We start from the raw sequence: 10,059 nt of genomic DNA, 5'->3' as shown, positions 1-10,059 counted from the left end.
GGTTCCGGATCCTCTCTGCTCAATAGATGCTGAGCTGCAAATGTTTGTCTTGGGTCTCTTTCTATCTCCATCCGTGGAGGGAGGTGGGTAAGAAATAAATGCCATCATTGGTCTTATTAAGTGTGCCACGTCTTTTCCCGGCTGCAGATTATTCCGTTGGTTTCGGGGGAAAGTATGGCGTGCAGAAGGACCGCCAGGACAGATCTGCCTTGGGCTGGACCCACAAGGAAGAGGTGAAGCCCCATGAGTCTCAGACAGGTAGGTGCCCACGCTCCTCTCCAGGTGCATCTACACGGGAGAAGTAACGCAGTTTGACACCGCTTTACATTCTGAATCATGGAATCCTAGCGTTGGAAGAGGGCCATCCAGCCCAACCCCGTTCTGCCATGCAGGAACTCACCGTCAATCCTGGGACTGGTAGTTCTGCAAGGACTTTAGCCACCAGCCCTTCCCCATTTCACTGTCGGTAAAGAAATCAGACACAGCCAGCCATCTGGGGATGGACCATTTAATTGACCCCTGGTCAACTCAACTGATACTTGGTCAATACAACCGACAACGGACTAGGCAAGTCCGTTCCTTTTTACAGACAGAGACAAACAAGCAGGAAATACAGGATGGTTGGTTCATCACAGCTTGGCTGGTTAACCATCTCTGCCTCAATTTAGTTTGGATTTAGTCTACTGGCAATAGTTAACATTGCAGTTTCCTGAGAGGAAGAGCCAGATTGACTTTTAGGTCTAACTAGTAAGAAATTCTCCTGTTTAATCCGACAGCCAAAACGCTCCTTGTGTTTGCATGGGTGCGCAAGCAATGTCTCTCAGCACATAGGAAGAATCCCCTTGCAACCATCCTTTGGTGGTTTTCCAGCTTCTGAACGGATTTCCCCCCATTCTAAACCATCAAAATGCCTTTTCTAATATTAAGGCTGCATCTACACTGTAGAAATAATGCAGCTTGACATAACTTTAAATACTTTAGCTCCATCCTCCAGAATCCTGGGATTTGTAGTTTGGTGAGGTGCCAGAAGCACTCTTTGGCAGAGAAAGCTAAAGACCTGGTAAAACTCCAAATGCCAGGGTTTTCATAGGATGGAGCTACAGCCCTGGGTTTAAAGTCATTCCTCACTTTTGCCTGAGAACAGGAATGGGAATTGTATAGTTCTCTAAAGTATTTTTGACTATAGCTCCCAGCATCCCTTAGCATTGCTATGACTTCTAGGGGCTGCTGGGAGTTGCTGTCAAACGATATCAGGAGGGGATGCAGGATCCACACCTGCTCCTTCCCTTCTGACCAAAGATGTAGAAGATGACTGTGCCCTCTGCTAACTTCTTTCTGAAATCTGTTGGGCAGATTACACGGTTGGTTTCGGGGGCAAATTTGGGGTGCAGAAGGACCGCCAAGACAAATCTGCCTTGGACTGGGCACACAAGGAGGAGCTGAAGCCCCATGAGTCTCAGACAGGTAAGTGCCCACGCTCCTCTAAGTTGTGGAAGGAGGTGGAGTTTGCTTGCTGGGAAATGTGAGGGAGAGAGTAATTAGCATTTGCAAGCAGAAGGTGAGCAACGACCAGTCCCACATCTCCTCTCATAGATACATAGAATCATAGAGTTGGGAGAGACCGCAAGGGCCATCCAGTCCAACTCCATTTTGCCATGCAGGAAATCTCAATCAAAGCATCGCAAAAGACAGATGGCCATCCAGCCTCTGCTTAAAGACCTCCAAAGAAGGAGACTCCACCACAATCTCTGAGGAAGGTCCTCCTGATGTTGAGCTGGAATCTTCCTGCAGCTTGCATCCATTGCTCCCTTGGGTCCTGTTCTCTGGAGCAGCAGAAAACAAGCTTGCTCCCTCCTCAATATGACATCCCTTAAGTATTTAAACAAAGCTATCATATCACCTCTTAACCTTCTCTTCTCCAGGCTAAACATCCCCAGTCCCCCAAGTCTTTTTTCAGAAGGCATGTTTTCCAAACCCTTCACCATTTTGGTCACCTTTCACCAAATAGTACCCCTCTTATTCTGCTTTGGTCAGGGCTCACCTGGAATAACACTGCATCCAGTTCTGGGCACCACAATTCAAAAAGGATGTTGAGAAGTGTGTCCAGAGGAAGGTGACCAAAATGATGGAAGGTCTGGAAATCACCAAATGTTGTGAGGAGAGACTTAGGGATCTGGGTCTACCTAGCTTAGAGAAGATTGAGAGGTAACATGATAGCCATCATTAAATATCTGAAGGGATGTCATGTAGAAGATGGAGCAAGCTTGTTTTCTGCAGCTCCAGAGACTAGAACATGGACCAATGGATGCAAGCTATAAGAAAAGAGATTCCAGCTCAACATTAGGAGGAACATCTGAGAGTAAGAGTTTTGGGACGGTGGAAGATGCTCCCTTGGAGAGTGATGGAAGTCTCCTTCTTTGGAGGTCTTTAAACAGAGACTGGATGGTCACCTGGGTGTTGGCCAACCTAGCTAGGACTTCTGGTAGTTGAAGTCCAAAACACCCAGAGGACCAAAGTTTGGAAATCAACTGTAAAAGATCTTTAAACAGAGGCTGGATGGCCATCTCTTGGGGATGTTTTGATTGAGAGTTCCTGCATGGCTTTATAGGTAATAACCAACACCTTGTATTGTGCCCGGAAGCGAATAGGCAGCCAATGAAGGTCTTTTAAGACCGGTGTTATGTGACTGGTCCTAGGTGTATTAGTGACCAGTCTTGCCGCCATATTCTGCACCAGTTGCAGCTTCCGGGTATGGTACAAGGGTTGCCCCATGTAGAGCGCACTGCAGAAATCCAAACGAGAGGTTACCAGAGCATGTACTACTGTTTCTAGGTCCCCCCCGGCTCAGGTAGGGACACAGCTGGCATATCAGCCAAAGCTGATAACAGGTGCTCCTGACCGTCGCATCCACCTGTGAGGTAAGGTGGAATGACAAATCAAGAAGCACCCCCCAGACTGTGTACAGAGTCCTTCACGGGAAGCGTGATCCCATTCAGGACAGGGGGAAATACCGCCATCCCTGGGCCAGGAGAACCTATCACGAGTACTTCCGTTTTCTCTGGATTGAGGCTCAGTCTGTTTTCCCTCATCCAGCCCATTACCGACTCCAGACAGACAACAAGAGGAGAGATGCCATCCTTAGTCACTGAATCAGTCAGAGACATAGAGAAGACTATTTGGGTGTCATCAGCATACTGATAACCCCGCGCCCCATGCCTCCGGATGATCTCTCCCAGCGGTTTCATGTAAATGTTAAAGAGCATGGGGGACAGAATGGCTCCTTGAGGGACCCCAGATGTAAGGGCCCTCTTTTCGGAGCACACGTCCCCCAGCTGCACCATCTGGAACCCCCCTGCTCCCTGCAATATGATCCAGGGTCTATGTGATTCCCACCCTTGTAAAGAAACTCTGCAAAGTTGCTGATTGGCAAATGCCTGCCTTGTGTCTGCCTCTTTCTGAAATCTGCTGCATCTTTTCCTGGCTGCAGACTACTCCGTTGGTTTTGGTGGGAAGTATGGAGTACAGAAGGACCGCCAGGATAGATCTGCTTTAGGCTGGACCCACAAGGAGGAGGTGATGCTCCACGAATCTCAGACAGGTGGGTGGGCTATGTTCCTCTAGGTTTTCGAAGGAGGGAGAGCATGCTTGCTGGGGAATGTGGGAGACAGAGGCGTTTATCCCATGGGAGGAATTTCTCTTAATTTCGAATGAAAAGAAAGTGGGGCCAGAATGCATTCACCTGAATCCGCTAGTTCAGTGAATTTACGTGAATGCAAATTGCGTTCAAACAGGCTCTCCATTGCCTGAAAATAGCATGACATTGCCTGAATTTGCGTGTGATCACCTCTCATGCAATAACGTGAAACCCCATGATTGTGTTCGAACTGACTTCCCATTGCCCGAATTTGCATGTGGCAGTCTATCACGCAATAACGTTAAACCCCAGGATTGCATTAGGATTGCCATTGGATTATACTTCCAATTTCCCTTGTCTGATAAACTCCAGAGTAATTAGAATTCACAAGCAGAAGGTGAGCAATGACCAGTCCCACACCTCCCCCCCCCATAGGGCCTAGAGGAGAATTAAAGCCGGCTTACATCTCTTTTGAAAAACACATGGATTGAATTTCTTTACAAAAAGCTATAGGTTTCATAACATTTCATGCTGAGAGGCTCTGCAGTATGTGCTCTTCAAACACAGAAAAGAGTGAACAAACTGAAGGAGTGTGTCCATATGACACAGCACCGAAGGAGCACCACTAAGCAGTGGCAACGCAGCTATGGCACCCTTTCCAGGGTGGGTCCTTTTTCACCCTGGAAAGGCTGGATCGGGGCCATGGCATGTGGTTGCCGCAGCCCTGATCCAGGTAGGAAAGGTCACCCTTTCGGGGCTGTATTTACATCCCTTTATTCCTCTTCCCCACCACCATTGCCTTCTCCTTCTGTGTCATGTCTTTTTTAGACTGCAAGCCTGAGGGCAGGGAAATGTCTAGTTAACTATCTGTAAGCTGCTCTGAGAGCCTTTCTGGATGAAGAGTGGGGAATAAATACAGTAAATAAATAAATAAATAAATAAATAAAATAAATAGATGTAGAAATGTAGATGTAGAACCACCCCAAGGCAGATGATTTACATTCTCTCTATCTTTTTGACCATCAAAAAGATGGTCTGGGGGGCTGCCAAGGACAGTCTTGGGGGTGTTTTGTATGCAGCCCCAGGCCCACATTTTGCCCACAACTGCCATAAAGGATTTGTCCCTGTCCCCACCTTTGTCTTGCAGATTATGCCAAAGGCTTTGGAGGTCAGTATGGAGTCCAGGACAGGATGGACAAGGTAAGTGGATGCTATGTTCCATAAATCCCCAAGAGAGATGTCTACTGTTGGGAAAAAGGGAATGGGAAGAAATGCGCAGAGACACTTCATGTGTTCCTCCCTTTAAAGCCAGATCCTTCCAGCTAGTTTGACAGGTTGAGTCTCCCTTCTCCAAAATACTTCGGACCAGGAGTTGTTTAGATTTTGGTGGTTTTAATTCTTCTTCTTCCATATTTTGGAATATTTGCACATATATCATGAAATACACTGAAGCTGGAGACTCAAGTCTAAACACAAAATTCATTGATGTTTCATATACAGTGCACCCGTGCCATATGCAAGCGCACTATAATGGCTTCAAGCTTATGCTGAAGCCACGCAACAATAAGACATATGGTGTGTGCTTCCACAGTGTGTGCACTGTGCGCCGCTGCAAGCACGTGCCCCATTTTTTCAATGGGGTGCGAGCAGACATGGAATTCAGATCCCTGCGTAAGGGAAGGGTCCACTGTTCACATTTGTTGTTGTGTGCCTTCAAGTCATTTCTGACTTATGGTGACCCTAACATGGGGTTTTCTTGGCAAGAGTTGTTCAGAGTGTTAACAAGGATCAAATTAGGGGAATTTAATTAGCTCAAATATTACGAGAGGCATGTCCTAACAACGCACACAGCGGATCGTGTCCCTATGTGTATACCAGAGGTCATCTAGTCCAACCCCAAGAAACAGAGACTCCAATGCCAGTGAGTTGCAATAAAACTATGAACATTTATTAAAGCCACGCAACAAAAGGGATCACACCCGCACACACACATTCAATGCTAAAGCAAGGGAGAGGGAGAGCTTGGGGGTAAAGGAGAAAGGATAGAGGCACCGTTGGAATAATTACCTTAGGAGTCTTCTCCAAGCGACGGATGTGAGGGACGTTGGAAGGGGGACGCTGCCACGGGGAATGGGGAAAGCAAGCGGCGACCGCGGTGGCGAGGAGCTAAGTTCCAGCGGGCAAAGCGAACAAGAGGCCCGAGAGAGACAGTGGGCTTTGGCTTGCCCAAGTGATTTCAGTGGGGCGCAGTGCCCAAGAGATCTCCGGAGCAGTTGCTCAACAGAGTTTGAGGTTTGGAAGTGTAGCTCGCAAGCCCCAAAGAAGAGTGGAATCTAGGTCTTACTTATACTGCGAAACCTATCCTCAGGCTATAGCTACCTGCGGAACAAAGGCCTTGATGGCTATCTATTGACTAAGTCTAAAGTTAAACAATGGATACACAAAAAGGGTCTGCCACTTCTTTGGGAGAGGACCTCTATCTAGATGGCTGAGTACTTAATGCCATCAATAGGTGAGACAAACTTCCTTTGTCCTCATTCTTTTAGGTTGCTGGCGAAACTGGAAGGGTGACTCCCAGAACAGGTTCTGAAAGGTTTAAATCTACCTTTGCTATAGCCATGCCTTGCAAGGCTGCCTGGCTACGTGGTTGGCTCACTTTTGGGGTAATGGCGGCTGGCGATGGGGTCAGTCAGGTGTCATGGTTTTTGATCGCTTGGCACCCAAAATGTATATAAATCCAAACTCAATAACAAGAGGTTGTTTGCCATTGCCTTCCCCCGAGGCTGAGAGAGTGTGACTTGCCCAGGGTCACCCAGTGGGTTTCCATGGCTAAACAGGGATTTGAACCCTGGTCTCTAGAGTTGTCGCCCAACACTCACACCACTACACCATGCTGGCTCTCCATGTGCACATACCCTGAAGGTAATATTATACACAATATTTTTTTTTATCATGTTGTGCATAAAACAGAGTTTTTGCAACTGGGTCATCAGAAAGCAGCCTTTGCCCTCCATGAAAACGTTTTGGATTTTGGAATATTTCAGAATTCTGGATAGGAGAAACTAAACCTAAGGTTCCATTTTGGAAGAAAGGTAGAGGAATGAATGAATGAATATCTAGCAGACCCACACTTTGCTGTGTTTTGTCAGCAGAGTTGGCCCTCCACATTTGCAGCTTTGATTTTTGCAATTTGGATTATTTACGGTTTTGATTAATATGTTCTCTCTAGGAATCTCTAGGTCCTCCAGAGAAATTCTGCTGGAAGATGACCATAGAGTTGCGCTGAACCTAGAGGTTCCTAGAGAAAACACTTGTCTAGGCGTTTGTAGGTCCTCCAGCATCTATGTCTATGATCAACCTCTGGTTTCTGTGAATTTTTCTCTTTACCAGAGTGCAGCTGGTTTTGGAGAGATGGAAGCACCAGTTTCTTCCTATGAGAAAACAATGCCGACGGAGGCAGGTAAGTCCTTCCAAAGGCCAGGTGGGCACCGTTGGCAAAGGAATGTACACAAATATTGCCATTACAACACAACACAACAACACACTCAGTTACGTCAAAAGACTTAAGCTCAAAATACTGGACGTGTCAGGAATACGTCGGATCTTATATACATTTGTGGTGGGCTTGTCCCTGGATCCATCTCATTTTGGCAAATGGTGTTTAAAGAAAAGAAACCAGGAGGTTGAAGTGGATCCAGCAACAGGTCTCTTTCTGGGATCCAGTGATGATTTCTATCTTACCTAAAGAGCTTTTTCTGTTTTTCCTTGCCTGGTGACAAGATTCAAAATGACATTGGATAGATGCAATGAATTTGTCCCTTTCTAGTTGGAGAAAAGAGACGCTGGTCCCTAAATCACATGGAAAAACTGCCCTTACAATGATAAGATCTGGGTTGGAAGGGGGCCACAAGGGCCATCTAGTTCAATTATTATTATTATTACCCCGCCTTCCTCCCAGCAGGTTTTAATTAATGCAGTTTTTGACACTGCTATGGCTCAATGCTATTGAATTCTGGGGTTTGTAGTTTTGTGAGTTATTTGTCTTTCTCTGTCAGAGAGCTTTGGTGCTGCAGCAAACCACAAATCCCAGAATTCCATAGTGCTGAGCCACGGCAATTAATGCAGTGTCATCTGTTTCTGCAATGCATACTAGCCCTTAGTGCGTGAAAAAGATGCAGGATCAATCACATAGTTCATCCTATGCCATATGGGCCCCATTTATCCATTATTAAAACTGTAATAGCAGATAGTATTGCTCAACCAGTGATCTGTGGAAAGATGTGTTTACCAGTTGCAGAATGCTGTTATTAAACTGGATGACACTGGGGAAGGCAGTGTCCACTGTGTTTCTGGCTCCATTGGTTTTACGTATCTTGCAGTTCACGGTCCTTTTAAATTTAATTCAGTATAATGAGAAACTGATCAGCCACTGAGAGATATTTTGCATTTTTGAACTTGGTCCATCTTCCCTCTGAAAGCATTTGAGCAAAGAGCATTTGCTTTGCACACGGGGGGAAACGGCTGCGTTCGGTGCACACAGACACTGTTTACAAAATACAAATCAATAGAATTTTCAATTGTTTGCAGAATCCTCCCCCTCTGCCCCCCCCCCCCGGCACACCTGTTTTTGTTTTTTGTTATAAATAATAAAAATGATTTTAAAAAATAAAAATAAAGTCTAGAAATGGGGAAAAACCATCAAAAATGTGGGAGTGGAGAAAACCTCTTGCAAAGCCTTTGTTTTGGCTGCTGGGGGGAATGATAGAAACTTAGAGCTTTATCACACTAGCGAGATCCTGCGGGAAAACGGGATTTAAACGAGAGTTAAATTAAACTTGAATTGAAACAGAACCCGCAAATTCGGGAAGTTTATCACACCAAATTGCTGCTAAAGTGACATGATGTGAAGTTAAACCAAAGTTAAAGCGGAGAAAAATGCCACCTTTTTACTTTCGGAATTTACCAAAAGTAAAAAGCTGCCGTTTTTCTCCAGTTTAACTTTGTGTAATTTCACATTAACTGCAACGTCGTGTGATAAACTTCAGGCATTTCTGGGTTTTCTCTCATTTAACTCTCCTTTAAATCCTGTTTTCCTGCGGGATCTCGCTAGTCTGATAAAGTCGTCAGAGTCAGAAGGGACCCCAAAGGCCATCCAGTCTAGCCCCTGCCCCAGAGCAGAGGGTTTTCCATCTCACTTGCCCCACATTCACGCCTCTCCTTGCCAAACAGCTTCCAGTGGGGCAGGGAATCTAAGGCAGCGGTTTGAGAGCATGGCCAAGACGGCCGAGGAAGAGAACAAGAGGAGGGCAGAGGAAGAGCGCGTGCGGCGCCAAGCCCGGGAGCAGCGGGAGCGCCAGGCAGCGCAGGAGAAACACCAGGTAAGGGCCCTGGTCCTGTATGTCCTCCATGAATCTGCCCAGGAGCAAGCTATGGCTCACCTAGAGCTCCATTTTGCATTTTGTCCCCATGTCTTGTCCTTACACCGCAGCTGGCATTTGGGTCCAGTTATCCAAACCGAGGGTCTTTTTGGGCATATGAAACTCATCAGTAATAGCATTGACTAAATGCATTTGAAAAATTAGACCTAACTGTAAGTCAACTCCAGGTATAAGTCCAGGTAGTCGGGCCAAAATAATGGATTTGTCCCACAGATAAGTCATCACTTCTTTAACCAGCTTCAAAACTGAGTTAAAGACTAATGCTGTAATTTGCAATAGATTCAGCTTAACAAGGATATGTTACGTACGCAAAAGGAGTGATCATGGAGATGGCACCCAAGTACAAACACGAAATTCATATGTATCATTTACACCTGAAGTTCACTTTATACACAATATTTTTTTATTAATTTTGCACACGCAACAAAGTTTTTGTGTACCCCGAACCACCAGAAAACAATGGCGTCACTCTCTCAGCCGCGCAAGTGGGCAGTTTGGGAGTTTGGAATATGTTGGATTTCGTCATTCTGGATAAGGAAACCTCAACCTAAAGTCCAATCCAATCTTTATTATGCAGTCACAGGCTATTAAAACGCAATATATTCGTAAAACAAAACACAATACAAAAAGTAAACAATATAAAAGAGGCAGAGAGTAATATCATTTCAGCAGTTATTTAGAATTTTAAAGGAAACAAACCCTAAGAGTTGCATATAATATGAGTGAATCAGAATTTAACGAATCTTAAGATCCAAAGAAAAGGAGCTTTGTAACAGTGGAGTTTTGCAACACTGCTTTAAGTTGCATCCTATGGAGTCCTGGGATTTGTAGTTTTGCAAGGTCTTTATGACTTCTCGGCCCAAGATAACTACAAATCCCAGGATCCTGTAATATAGAGCCATGGCAATTAAAGTGGTGTCAGACTGAATTCTTTCTGCAGGCAGTGTAGATGCGCTGAAGGCGACCTACTTCTGAATAGTGAAGCAT

General features: G+C 45.6%; 1 protein-coding gene across 2 annotated transcripts in view; it reads left to right on the top strand.

The window, feature by feature from the left end:
- Positions 1 to 10,059, top strand: part of LOC121932071 (src substrate cortactin-like) — a 36,263-nt gene that overhangs the window by 19,171 nt on the left and 7,033 nt on the right. For both annotated transcript variants that reach the window (XM_042470379.1, XM_042470378.1), the window contains exons 7-12: positions 148 to 258; positions 1,354 to 1,464; positions 3,488 to 3,598; positions 4,782 to 4,834; positions 7,025 to 7,094; positions 8,864 to 9,012. In XM_042470379.1, the coding sequence (XP_042326313.1) occupies positions 148 to 258; positions 1,354 to 1,464; positions 3,488 to 3,598; positions 4,782 to 4,834; positions 7,025 to 7,094; positions 8,864 to 9,012 (605 nt within the window). The remainder of the gene's footprint in view (positions 1 to 147; positions 259 to 1,353; positions 1,465 to 3,487; positions 3,599 to 4,781; positions 4,835 to 7,024; positions 7,095 to 8,863; positions 9,013 to 10,059) is intronic.

The sequence above is a fragment of the Sceloporus undulatus genome, chromosome 5, assembly GCF_019175285.1.
Source record: "Sceloporus undulatus isolate JIND9_A2432 ecotype Alabama chromosome 5, SceUnd_v1.1, whole genome shotgun sequence".
Lineage (NCBI taxonomy): Eukaryota > Metazoa > Chordata > Lepidosauria > Squamata > Phrynosomatidae > Sceloporus > Sceloporus undulatus.
The sequence above is the reverse complement of the archived record's forward strand: the minus strand, read 5'-3'. Positions and strand labels throughout refer to the sequence as shown.